Genomic DNA, 14,225 nt, shown 5'->3' on the forward strand with positions numbered 1-14,225 from the left:
ATGCCCTGGGATGTTTGTGTTGTAGCATTCTTTACAAATGCATTAAAAGCACAATGCAAATGGGATCAAACTAAGCTATTAGCAAGATGTGCAAGCTGAGTTTATCGATGTGTTCGCTGTGGATCGGGGCTGAAAATTGCTCTTCACCTGTCAGTGAGACTCATTGCATTCATCAATATATTGGAAACCCTTTTCGTGCCAGGATATAATGAGGCTTATTTTAACTAAGTTTTATTTTGACACTTGTGAAATGCCTCAAACCATGTTTCTGTCATTTGAAGAAGCGATTTTATGCGCTCCATCATGATGTTGCTTAAATAATTTGCCAAGGATGCTCTAATTAGATATTCTGCACTTTGCAAGTGGGTGTGCCTGAAGTTGATGTTGGATAATGAACAGAAGAGTGCCCCATAACTACAAACCATTTCCATGTCCGGTTGACAAGCAGGAAGAACAATGTATTCGGGACAATTCCTTCTGTCACGAAATCAGTTAACATTTGGATCAAAAAGCGTTTTGAAAATGATTGGCAGCTGTCTGAGAATTGAAGATGGGTTAATCGACCAGGAAAGAGATGACTCCTAACGAAAGTATGGTAGAGGCATCTAGACTCGAAACGTTGGCTCTGTTCTCTCTCCACAGATGCTGTCAGACCTGCTGAGATTTTCCAGCATTTTTGGTTTTTGTTTCAGATTCCAGCATTCGATGTATTTTGCTTTTATCTTGTATGGTATAGGCATAGCCCATCAACACTTTTTCATAGAATCTATAGAAGGAGGTCATTCGACCCATCGAGTCTGCACCGACCACAATTCCACCCAGGCCCTATCTCCATAACAACATGCATTTACCCTAGCTAGTCCCCCTGACATGAAGAGACACTTTAGCATGGCCAATCCACCTAAGCCGCACACCTTTGGACTGTGGGAGGAAAACTGGAGTACCCAGAGGAAACCCACGCAGACATGGGGAGAATGTGCAAACTCCACATAGACAGTGACTCAAGCCAGGAATGGAACCCGGGTCCCTGGCACTGTGAGGCAGCAGCGCTAACCACTGCGCCATCGTGCCGCCTTTGTTTCAGGCATTAATTTGCTATTTTTTGGATCTTGAATGATGACCTGTCTGAAACAATTTGCAGCTGGTTATCTTAGCAATGATGCACTATAACACTGCTGATACTGCACTCTCCTTAGTATATACTCTCCCTGATTCGAACATCTTACAAAGCGATTAATCCAGCTGGCTGCTGCTGAATTGTGCATGACAATATAGTTTTCAACCAGTGACTAACTTGCATTTTCAGGCAACAAGAGCACTATAGAGGAATATATGCTGGAAATATACATGTGTTTGATGTATCTCAGCCTCCAGGCGTTCTTTTCATCCAGCTTTGAATCTGCAATTCCTATTATGACTGCAGTTGTTCATGTTATATCCCATTAATGGTCGTCAAATTAGAATAATCGATCATTAACCATTCAGGATAAAAATAATTGCTCACCAGTGGTGAGAATTAATTATATCTGCCATCATAGTTATAACCAAAGAAACTGAATAAAAATGGAGTAAGTTTATCCCCTGGGATTTTGAGGTCACAGAGATATTGGTGTGATTTCTCCATGATTTTCAATCCTCTCATATGTGCTGTGTGGTCAGTTCACATATCTGGTATGAAGCATTGATTGTCACGGTAAATCTCTCAGTCTTCATTCATTGCTTCGTTAATGTCCTTTAGAGAAGGAAATCTGCCATCCTTACCTGGGCTGGCCGACATGTGACTCCAGAGCCACAGCAATGTGGTTGACCTTCAACTGTCCTCAGGCAACTCGAGATGGATGATAAAAGCTGGCCAGCCAGTGACGCCCAAGTCCCATGAATGAATTTTTAAAATTGCAATATCAATGTTGGTTGTAATTGTTTGAGTTCTCTTAACTTTTTGATGTTAAACTATTGTTGAATGTGCATGTCCAAACAAATACTCAATCCAGTTAAAACCTATGGCATGTGATTGTCTGAAAGCAGGCTTTATTGCTCATTCTCATTCATATTTCTTCAAGAGACAAACAAGATTTGAGTCCTGATTTTACATTTGGCTGTCAGAGACAGTTTGGCAGTCTGTATCCCTCTCTTTGTCTGGTATCTTATGCGGATGAGAACCCCTGACATTTTGTCTTTGTTTTTCTACTTGGAAACAATGATTGCAGGAATACAGTTTACATTCCATACCTTTCATTTGGAGAGCCCCCATGACTACCTGCTGATCACCGAGAATGGAAGCTTTGCTCATCCGTTGAAAAGACTCACAGGATCCAACCTGCCCTCTTCAGTCAGTGCCGGTCTCTTCGGGAATTATACAACGCAGATCCGATTCATTTCCGACTTCTCCATGTCGTACGAAGGTTTCAACATCACCTTCACAGGTATGACACACTTTTCATTCATTCAAATATGGTTGTGTTTTCTCAGCTTTGACACCAGTTTGGTCAGAGCCAACTTCTGTCAGTTGTTCCCGAACTCACCTTTGACCTCTCCTTCCCCAACTACCACTGAATTTTCATAGTTCATTTTCATCCCATTTTTGGCACCGATTATGACAATGAAACACAACCAAATCGGGTATAACATGAATGGTGGAGAAGATTTGATGGGCTGAATGGCCTACTTCTGTTCCTATGTTATCTGGCACCCACCAGCAGAGTATAGCTCTCTCTGTCCTGTTTGGTGAATATTTTACAGACTCAAGCTCAGAAAAACATCCTTTATTATACCAGTAAGTTTCCCTCTTCCTTCGCACTGCTGCCTCACGACATCAGGGACCCGGGTTCAATTCCGGCCTCGGGTAACTATTTGTGAAGAGTTTCTACATTCTCCCCGTGTCTGTGTGGGTTTCCTCTGGGTGCTCACGTCTCCTCCCACACCCCAAAGATGTGTGCGTAAGATTGATTGGCCATGCTAAATTGTCCCTTAGTGTCAGGAGGACGCTCAGGGTAAATGCATGGAGTTATGGGGATAGGGTCTGGGTGAGATTGTTGTCGGTGCAGGCTCGATGGGCCAAATGGCCTCCTTCTGCACTGTAGGGATTCTATGATTCTCTAATTCCAGTTACAAAACCATTCTCATGAGTGGGATATTGCTCATTTGAATTGAATTGTGGAGCACGATGCCATGGGCCTTCGTCCTGTAGGAATTGGTGAAAACTGTTGCAGCTTCATTCATTTAGCACTCTTTTAAGAAGAAAAGAGATGTTTATCTGTAGGCCTAAGCCTGAACACCGAGTCCAGAAATGAAATAACAGCGTATGCTAGAGCTGTTCGTTCACAGTAACTTCATTGCAGTGTTAACGTAAGCCTACTTGTGACACTAATAAACACACTAAAATAAATCAAATAGTTAGTGAACTTCCATTTTTTACCAACAGTGAATTCTTTGTGTTGGTCTTTCTTTTCTGAAGCACTTTGGTTTACAATTTGAATCCACACATGAGCTTCCCATCCTGCATCGTGGTTAGCACTGCTACCTCACAACGCCAGGGACCTGGGTTCGATTCCCAGCTTGGGTCACTGTCTGTATGGAGTTTGCATGTTCTCCCCGTGTCTGCGTGGGTTTCCTCCGGGTGCTCCGATTTCCTCCCACAGTCCAAAGATGTGCAGGTTAGGTGGATTGGCCATGCTAAATTGCCCCTTAGTGTGTGTATGTTAGATTGATTGGCCATGGTAAATGTGTTGGGTCACGGGGATAGGGTGGGTAAGATGCTCTGTCAGAGAATCAATGCAGACTCAATGGGCTGAATGGCTTCCTTCTGCACTGTCGGGATTCTATGATTCTATCCCCTATTCCCTTATGGTGTACCTGTCATTTGCAATAATTATGTTATAATTTGCCCGCTTTATTTCAGCCCAACAATTTTTTCCTTCCTTAACGTGGTAACCATTTTATCCTTTGTCTAGAGCACGATTTGGAGCCTTGTGATGATCCTGGAACCCCTCTGTTCAGCAGCAGGAGTGGCGATCAGTTTGGAGTTGGAGATACGCTCACCTTTTCATGTTTCCCGGGATATAGACTGGAAGGTGTGTTCCGGATAACTTGCCTTGGAGGTAGACGGCGTGTGTGGAGTTCGCCTCTTCCAAGGTGTGTTGGTAGGTGGTCGTGTGCTTTCATTTCACTTGGGCAGAAATTATTACACAAGTTAGGAGCTGTGCAAAGACCTGAACCAATGCATTATTGCTAAGTTACTTTTTTACAGGAAGTACATTATGAACTATTATAATTTGATGTGACAATTAGCAAAATATCCAACAGTTAGAACAATGAGAGCTTACAATTCTTCAGCTGCTTAATCAATGACCTCCCCTCCATCATAAGGTCAGTAGTGGGAAATTTAGCTGACGATTGCATAACGTTTAGCACCATTCGTGTCTCCTCAGATACTGAAGTAGTCAGGCTTGGGTTAATAAATGCCAAGTAACCTTTGTGTCAAACAGTGATCATCTCCAACAAGTGAGAATCAAACCATCTGCCCTTGGCGTTCCATGGAGTTACCCTTGCTGAATCACCCACCATCAACATCCCGGGAGTTCCAGTTGACCAGAAACTGGGGGCGGCATAGTGGCACGGTGGCTAGCACTGCTGCCTCTCAGTGCCAGGGACCCGGGTTCAATTTCGGCTCGGGTCACTGCCTGTGTGGAGTTTGTACATTCTCCCCATATCTGTGTAAGTTTCCTCCAGGTGCTGCGATTTCCTCCCACAGTCCAAAGATGTGCGGGTTAGGTGGATTGGCCATGCTGAAATTGCCCCTTAGTGTCAGGGAGACAAACTCGGGTAAAAGCATGGGATTGTGGGGATAGGGCCTGGGTGGGATTGTGGCCAGTGCAGATGGGCTGAATGGCCTCCTTCTGCACTGTGGGATTCTATGAACCGGTGGCTACTAAAACACATCAGGGGCTGGGAATTTTGTGATGAGTAATTCACCTTTTGACTCCCAAAAGCCTGTCCACCATCCACAAGCCACAAGTTGAAAGTGAGATGGAGAACTTTCCACTTGCCTGGATGAGTGCAGCTCCAACACCATCCAGGAGTAAGCAGCCCAGTTGATCGTCATCCCATCCACCACCTTAAACATTCACTCCCTCCCCCACTGACACACAGGGGCCGCAGCGTATGCTATCCACAAAATACATTGCAGCAACTCACCAAGGCTCCTGCGACAGCGCCTTTCAAACCTGTGACCTCTATCACCTAGAAGGGCAGCAGATGCATGGGGACCACCTTCATATTCCCCACCAAAATAAACACCATCCTGCCTTGGAAATACATCGCTGTTCAATCACTGTTACTGGGTCAAAATCCTGGAACACCCACCCGAACAGCACTACATCTATACCACATGAGGTAGAGATGATGGTGTTGGACTCGGGTGGGCACAGTAAGAAGTCTCACAACCCCAGGTTAAAGTCCAACAGGTTTATTTGGAATCACAAGCTTTTGGAGCGCTGTTCCTTCATCAGGTGATCAGGAATGCTGATCACTCATCTGATGAGGGGGCAACGCTCCGAAAGGCACCTCACTACCATCTTCTCGAGGCAAATTAGGGATGGGCAATAAATGGTGATGTAGCCAGCGACGCCCACACCCCGCAAAAGAATAAATACATGTTTAAAAAATCCCCCACAGATTATTGAAACCGCCTCTGATTGTGAAGCCTGAAAGGAATAATAGTTTGATGCACCAGTGTTCTTGAACATGGGTGCTGGAATGCGGCACCGACGCTTGAATTTCTCACATCAGGCTAGATTGTGCCATATGATGTTGTTGGGGGTGGATGGTTGAGGGAAGGAGAGGAGAGGCAGCAGCTGAAAGTTGGTTATAAACTTTTTGAAAGGTTTAAAGGAAGAAAACCTACGTTATATCTCATTTTGGCTTTGGTCACGCACCAATTAAGGGCTACAATTGCCCGAGGGCTGGTGAAAAAGGTTATCTCCCATCTCAACAGGAAGATGCATGGTATGGGGGCAACACGAAGATTCAGTGAGAAAATTACATTGAAAGAAAAATCGCTATTTGTTTTATTCTTTGCACGTTCCTATCTGAAACTAGTAAGGATATATTTTGTTCTAAATGTTCATGATAACAAAAAAAAAATAGATGTGGTGGAAGTCATCCGAAGACAAGGAACAACATTTAGTGCTATGAGTGCCGTTGTTTTCCTCACGCCCTGAAATGGGTAATTATGAAAAACAAACGCTTGCTAATGAGTTTTTAAAGCATTGAGTTGGAAGCAATATGGTCAATTTGCCTGGAGGAAAGTAAAAAAAAAATTGTTTTCTGAGCTATTTACGTGGCAGTAGCGTACTGAAGGAAGGGAAGGTAAATGTAACCTTAACAAAAGTCAAAATACTGCAGGGAAACAAGAAGATGGAAATGCTGAGGAAAAAAATCCACAAGACTCACACAATCTGATTCTGAGGAGGGGCAATGCCTGAATCAACAACTTGTCACTTATCTTCATAAATATAAGTTTCTCCTTAGTTGTTGGTCATCATCGAATCAGAGAAACCCTCCAGTGCAGAACAAGGCATTCGGCCCGTCCGGCCTGTACTGAGAACAATCTCACCCAGGCCTATAACCCCACCTATTTACCCTGCTAATCCCCTTGACACTAAGGGGCAATGTATCATGGCCAATCAACCTAACCTGCACATCTTTGGACTGTGGGAGGAAACCGGAGCACCCGGAGGAAATCACGCAGACACAGGGAGAATGTGCAAACTCCACACAGTCACCCAAGGCCGGAATTGAACTCGGGTCCCTGGTGCTGTGAGGCAGCGGTGCTGACCACTGTGCTGCCTATCAGAATTTTATATTGTATGAAAAGTACTTGCAAAGTGTACCCAAGGGAAGCAAAGCAAAAAATATGGGCCAACTGCCTTGGCCCTGATGGAATGCATCCCAGGGTACTAAAAGAGATGGCAGGAGAAATAGCAAATGCACCAGTGGTAATTTACCAAAATTCACTGGACTCTGGGGTGGTTCCTGCAGATTGGAAAACAGCAAATGCGATGCCACTGTTTAAAAAAGGTGGTTGACAAAAGGTGGTTAACTATAGGCTGGTTAGCTGAACATCTGTAGTAGGGAAAATGCTTGAATCTACCATCAAGGAAGAAATAGCAAGACATCTGGATAAAATTGTCCCATTGGGAAGTCGCAGCATGGGTTCATAAAGGGCAGGTCATGTTGACTAATATAGCGGAATTTTTTGAGAACATTACATGCGCAGTGGACAATGGGGAACCTGTGGATGTGGTGTATCTGGATTTCCAGAAGGCATTTGACAAGGTGCCGCACCAAAGGCTGCTGCGTAAGATAAAGATGCATTGTGTTACTGGTAATGTATTAGCATGGATAGAGGATTGGTTAACTAACAGAAAGCAAAGATTGGGGGTAAATGGGTGTTTTTCTGGTTGGCGATCAGTGACGAGTGGTGTGCCTCAGGGATCAGTGTTGGCTCTGCAATTGTTTACGGTTTACATCGATCATTTGGAGTTGGAGACCAAGTGTAGTGTGTCACAACTCGCAGATGACACTAAGATGGGTGGCAGAGGAAAGTGTGCAGAGGACATTGAAAGTCTGCAAAGGGATATAGATAGTCTAAGTGAGTGGGCGAGGGTCTGGCAGATGGAGTACAATGTTGGTAAATGTGAGGTCATCTATTTTGGTAGGAATAACCGCAAAATGGACTATTATTTACATGGTAAAAAATTGCAGCATGCTGCTGTGCAGAGGGACTTGGGTGTCCTTGTGCATGAATCACAAGGAGTTGGTTTGCAGGTGCAGCAAGTAATTAAGAAGGCAAATGAAATGTTGGCCTTCATTGTTAAAGGGATGGAGTTTAAAAACAGCGAGATTATGTTGCAGCTGGATAAGGTGCTGGTGAACACCAACCTAGAGTAATGTGTACAGTTTTGGTTTCCTTACTTGAGAAAGGATATACCGGCACTGGAGAGGGTATAGAGGAGATTCACTAGGTTGATTCCGGAGTTGAGATGGTTGTCTTATGAGGAGAGACGAAGTAGACTGGGGCTGTACTCATTGAAATTCAGAAGAATGAGGGGAGATCTTATAGAAACATATAAGATTATGAAGGAAATAGATAAGATAGAAACAGGGAAGTTGTTTCCACTGGCAGGTGAAACCAGAACTAGGGGCCATGGCCTCAAAATAAGGGGGAGCAGATTTAAGACTGAGTTGAGAAGGAACTCCTTCACACAAAGGGTTGTGAATCTGTGGAATTCCCTGCCCAGTGAAGCAGTTGAGGCTATCTGATTGAATGTTTTTAAGGCAAGGATAAATTTTTGAACAGTAAAGGAATTAAGGGTTATGGTGAGCGGGCGGGTCAGTGGAGCTGAGTCCACGGAAAGATCAGCCATGATCTTATTGAATGGCGGAGCAGGCTCGAGGGGCCAGATGGCCGACTCCTGCTCCTAGTTCTTATGTTATGTTCAATTCCGATGCAATTTATGACAGGATCCTACAATGCTGGATCTGGCAATGGTGTCATCCATCCATTTGGATGAGGCACGTTGGGATTTATGGAAGGCACATTTGTGTTTATTACAAATCGATTAATTTGCAATTTACGAATGATAGAACCAGGAAGTTTAATATATTCCCAGTGATAATTATTTAAACTAAAAGCTAAGGATGGAGCGGGGGGAGATGATTAGAAATGGAACGAAAGAAAACAAGCATTGCTCCAAGTACGGCGGCACGGTAACACAGTGGTGAGCACTGCTGTCTCACAGCGCCAGGGACCAGGGTTCGATTCCCGCCTTGGGTAACTGTGTGGAGTTTGCACATTCTCCTTTGTGTCTGCACGGGTTTCCTCTGGGTTTTCTGGTTTCCTCCCTCAGTCCAAAGATGTGCAGGTCAGGTGGATTGGCCATGCTAAATTGCCCCTTTGTGTCCCAAGATGTGGAGGTAAGGTGGATTAGTAGGGTGAAATGGCAGAGTCATAGAGACAGAATGGGGGTGGGATTGGACATGATGCTCTTTCGGAGAGTCAGTGCAGACACAATGGGCTGAATGGCCTCATTGTGCATTGTAGAAATTCTATGAAGGGTTTTGAAGGTGTCTTCATTCTTTACTTCAAGGATGATTTGCTACTTCTGTGAAATTAGATTAACATTTCAAATTGGTAGTAGCAGCTTTCGTGTAGGATACAGTTTCCTGTGTATGGGACATAATAACCGGTATACTTGTTTCAGTTTTACACATCCATTTAGCTGAATGGAACCAGGGTTGTATAAATGTCATTGTATGACGTGAGACTGGAGTGTGATTTTCCTGTGATCACAGTCATTGAGAATGACTGACAGATGTGGGGTAAAGCAGACAATATCTTGTCTTATCGCTTACCTTTGTCAATATTGTTGCGGTTCATCCATCCTTCCATTTCTAAGATAATAATTGGATAAATGCCAGCCCGAACTGCTGCACAAGTGAGTTGTGTAAGTAATTTGTGTGAAATTTGCGAGCTGAGGTGTTCAACTCACAATATTCAGCTCAAATACCACACAAGGAGACAGATTTTTGTGATGTGGAAATGATCAGGTTGATGCTTGTTTAATTCCAAAAGACCACTCTATTTGCTAAAGTCTATTTGTAAAAAGCTTTCCCCCCACTATTTTCTGGTCAAAAGTTATTGCCAAAACCACATGATAATCTTCTCTTTGGAAAGGGAAATTCTTTCTCACCATACATTGATGCATCGGCATTATCAACTCTACACTGCTGAACTTAACATGGGGTACGCTGAGCAAAGTGGGGAAGCTTCACAAACACTTTGGGACAATGTGAATAGGTGATATTCGACCATAAAGGGAAGTTACATGTCCCTGGAAATGAAGGAATTGAAGTATAAGAACAGCATGTCACACTAAGGTCCACTGAAGTCAACAGGACAACCTAGCTGAGAATATGTTACCTCTGTTCACTACTTACCATGTATGCTTGGCAAAACATGACAACGCTATCAAATACAACAACTTACTGATAGTGAAAATCAAATGTAAAGTTCCCATAGCATGCTTAATGGGAGATAGCCTTGCCTCAGTCAGACATAAAGTTTATTTATTAAAGTTTATTTACCAGTGTCAAGTAAGGCTTCCATTAACATTGCAACTAAGTTACTGTCAAATTCCCCTAGTCGCCACATCCCGGCGCCTGTTTGGGGTCAATGGATCTAACCAGCATATCTTTCAGACTGTGGGAGGAAACCGGAGCACCCGGAGGAAACCCACCCACACACAGGGAGAACGTGCAGACTCCACACTGACTCAAGCCAGGAATCAAACCCAGGTCCGTGGTGCTGTGAGGCAGCAGTGCTAACCACTGTGCCACCGTGTGACATCCTCAATGTGCAGATGTTACTGTGACTCCAACTAGCTTCCTGCACAAAGCCCAAATAGAAAAGTGGCATCCAACTTTCCAGGGGAAAGTCGGACATCCTTTTTATCACTAAACTAACTGACCCAAGAAGAAAATAGCACACACGGCACCCACAAGCCTTTGCCTTTGACATGACACATTACTTGGATCGTACATGTCGATAGTTAGTGTGTCATTTCAAATATTTGGCTCAATGTGTCAAATGAAAGGTGAGTTTTTACTTCAACTGAAACCCTAATTTCTGCACTTTTGGGCTATCACCAGCCGGTGACCTCTTGAGAAGGAAATAAGGAGAAGTTCTGCAACACCTAAAGGCATTGGTGAATGTATCACCCAGTGTTCTGTCTTGATGGGCTCAAAAAAATGGTAAGGGCATTCAAGGATAGAGTGAACCATTTGCATGGACATTTAACGTAGTTTCAGAAGAGACATAGGAACGTACACAGTAGAATGAGGAGTAGGCCATTCGGCCCTTTGAGCCCGCTCTGGCATTCAGTTTGATCATGGATGATCCTCCATGCCAACACCATTCTCCCATGCTCTCCCCACACCTCTTGAGAGTCTAGAAATATATCTATTTCTTTCTTAAATACATTTGGTGACTTGGCCTCCACAACTTTCTGTGGTAGAGAATTCCACAGTTTTAACAGCCTCTGAGTGAAGATGTTTCTCCTGATCTCAGCCCCAAAATGGCTCACCCTGTATCCTGAGACTGTGACCCTTCGTTCTAGACCTCCCCAACCAGAGGAAACAACATCCCTGCATCCAAACGATCCAGCCCTGTTAGAATTTTACACTTTTCAGTCAGATCCCCTGACATTCTTCTGAACTGCAGTAAATACAGGCCTAGTGGGTTTCCTCCGGGTGCTCTGGTTTACTCCCACAGTTCAAAGATGTGCGGGTTAGGTTGATTGGCCATGCTTAAATTGTCCCTTAGTGTCCTGAGATGTGTAGGTTAGAGGGATTAGCGGGTAAATGTGTAGGGATATGCGGGTAGGGCCTGGGTGGGATTGTGGCCGGTGCAGACTCGATGGGCCAGATGGCCTCTTTCTGCATTTAGGGTTTCTATGATTCTATGATTCTAGTCAACCGAACCTCTCCTCATCTGACAATCCCAGGAATCAGTCTGATAAATCTTCGCTGGACCTCCTCCATGGCAAGTATATGCTTCATCAGGTAATGAGACCAAAACTGCACACATTACTCCAGGTGTGAGCTCACCAAGGCCGTGTACAGCTGTAGTAAAACTTCCTTGCTCCTGTACTCAAGTCCTCTTGCAATAAATGCCAATGTACCGTTTGCCTTCCTAACTGCTTGCTGTACCTTCATGGGAGGAAGTTTGTGAGAGGGGGAGAAGTTCCATAGGGGAGGGGTTCTGTGTCTGTGGGCAGCTCCTCTGGGGTGGTCCTTATTTTATTTTTTTCAATCAGGGCGCCTATTGATCGAAAGTTGCTGGCAGGGCATTCTGGACCCGCCCCTCCATTTCTTTACTTCAAAGTGTCAAACAAAATGGTGGGAAAAGCCAGCAGGGCAGCCAGCGGGATACACTCAGCTTTTCCTGCCCAATCTAACACTGAAAAACAAATCAGAAAATTCCAGCTGCCATTCTTTAATTTGCTTTAAAATTTGATTTTGGTGATGTGGAATTTCAATTGCTGAGGGAAAAAAGTGGGTATATTTTTACAATGGTCTGTTTTGACTGGGCAGTCAGGATGCATTGTTTTCATAATTCCTCATCATAGTTTTCCAGACTTTTATCTTGTTTCTGATTTTTGATTCATAAAATTCCTACAGTGCAGAAGGAGGCCATTCGGCCCATCGAACCAGCCTGGCCCTAACCCCGTGACCCAACATATTTACCCTGCTCATCCCTCTGACATCCCCCTAACATTAAGGAACAATTTATCATGGCAAATCAAACATCTTATAGAGACATATAAGATAATGAAGGTGTTGGATAGGGTAGAGGTAGAGAGATTCTTTCCACTTAGAAGGGAACCAGAATTAGAGGGCACAGCCTCAAAATAAGTGGGGGCCGGTTCAGAACAGAGTTGAGGGGGAACTTCTTCTCTCAGAGGGGAGTGAATCTCTGGAATTCTCTGCCCATTGAAGTGGTGGAGGCTACCTCGTTGAATATGTTTAAATCACGGGTAGATAGTTTTCTGATCGATAAGGGAATTAAGGGATATGGGGAGCAGGCGGGTAAGTGGAACTGATACGCCTCAGATCAGCCATGATCTTGTTGAATGGCGGGGCAGGCCCGAGGGGCTAGATGGCCTACTCCTGCTCCTATTTCTTATGTTCTTATGTTAACCCGCACATTTTTGAACTGTGGGGGCAACCAGAGCACCCGGAGGAAACCCACGCAGACACAGGGAGAATGTGCAAACTCCACACAGTCACCCAAGCTGGGAATCGAACCCAGGTCCCCTGCGCTGTGAGGCAGCAGTGCTAACCACTGTGCCACCGTGCCACCTCTAAATTCCTTACCCCTTGATTTCAAAGTTGTTACAGTATCAATTAATCAAATGCAAAAAGGCTAAGATTTGTCAGAGTATATATTACAAGCTAAACTTTTAGTGTAAGTGATATCTTTTACTTTTAGAGGAGTAACTTATAGGATATTGAAAGGCCTGGATAGAGTGGACCGTGGGGAAGATGTTTCCATTCGTAAAAGAGACTAGGATCCGAGGGCACAGCCTCAGAGCAAAGGGACAACCCTTTGGAACCGAGATGAGGAAGAATTTCTTCAGCCAGAGGGTGGTGAATCTGTGGAATTAATTGCCACAGAAGGCTGTGGAAGCCAAGTCATTGAGTGTATTTAAGACAGAAATAGATAGGTTCTTGATTGATAAGGGGATCAAAGGTTACAGGGAAAAGGTGAGAGAATGGGGTTCAGAAACTTATCAGCCAGGATCAAATGGTGGAGCAGACTTTGATTTGATTATTATTGTCACATGTATTAGAGAACAGTGAAAGGTATTATTTCTTGCGCGCTATACAGACAAGGCATACCGTTCATCGAGAAGGAAACGAGAGAATGCAGAATGCAGTGTTACAGTCATAGCTAGGGTGCAGAGAAATATCAACTTAATGCAAGGTAGGTCCATTCAAAAGTCTAATGGCAGCAGGGAAGAAGCTGTTTTTCAGTCGGTTGGTACTTGACCTCAGACTTTTGTATTTTTTTCCCGACGGAAGAAGGTGGAAGAGAGAATGTCCGGGGTGCGTGGGTCCTTAATTATGCTGGCTGCTTTGCCGAGGCAGCGGGAAGTGTAGACAGAATCAATGGATGGGAAGTTGGTTTGCGTGATGGGTTGGGCTACAGACATGATGGGCCGAATGGCCTATTTCTGCTCCTAAATTTTATGGCTTCATTGCTATGATGAAATGATGCTCCTGTTAAAGAAGCAAATACAGCAGGTGGACCGGATAACAAGGTATAATTTATTTTCATTCAGTGCAGAAGGTTAACATCTCACGTGTTGATGCTACTTACAGGTATACAAAATAGTCCAACGAGAAGATCTATTCTTATTCTTTCATCAGAATTTCACTCCAGATAATCTATTACTTTTTATTCAATGTTTTCCACTTCCCAAAGTCAAATTCCCATCCATCACATTTTAGATTTAAGCTTGAACAGCAGATCTTTTTCCTTTGCGGGAATCAATAGTCTCTGCGGCAGATAACAAATTATTCCGCAAGTCAGCTAATCCTGGGTGAGAGGAAGCTCCTTGTCGTAATTTTGAAAGCAGCTTGTTCTCTGAATACCCCTTTCC

At 44.1% G+C, this 14,225-nt stretch overlaps 1 protein-coding gene across 1 annotated transcript in view; it reads left to right on the forward strand.

The window, feature by feature from the left end:
• The window catches only part of csmd2 (CUB and Sushi multiple domains 2), a 1,866,499-nt gene that overhangs the window by 1,414,419 nt on the left and 437,855 nt on the right, over positions 1-14,225 (forward strand). The window contains exons 20-21 of the mRNA XM_078237109.1: positions 2,208-2,423; positions 3,951-4,139. Coding sequence (XP_078093235.1) covers positions 2,208-2,423; positions 3,951-4,139 — 405 coding nt within the window. The remainder of the gene's footprint in view (positions 1-2,207; positions 2,424-3,950; positions 4,140-14,225) is intronic.

The sequence above is a fragment of the Mustelus asterias genome, chromosome 21, assembly GCF_964213995.1.
Source record: "Mustelus asterias chromosome 21, sMusAst1.hap1.1, whole genome shotgun sequence".
Classification (NCBI taxonomy): domain Eukaryota; kingdom Metazoa; phylum Chordata; class Chondrichthyes; order Carcharhiniformes; family Triakidae; genus Mustelus; species Mustelus asterias.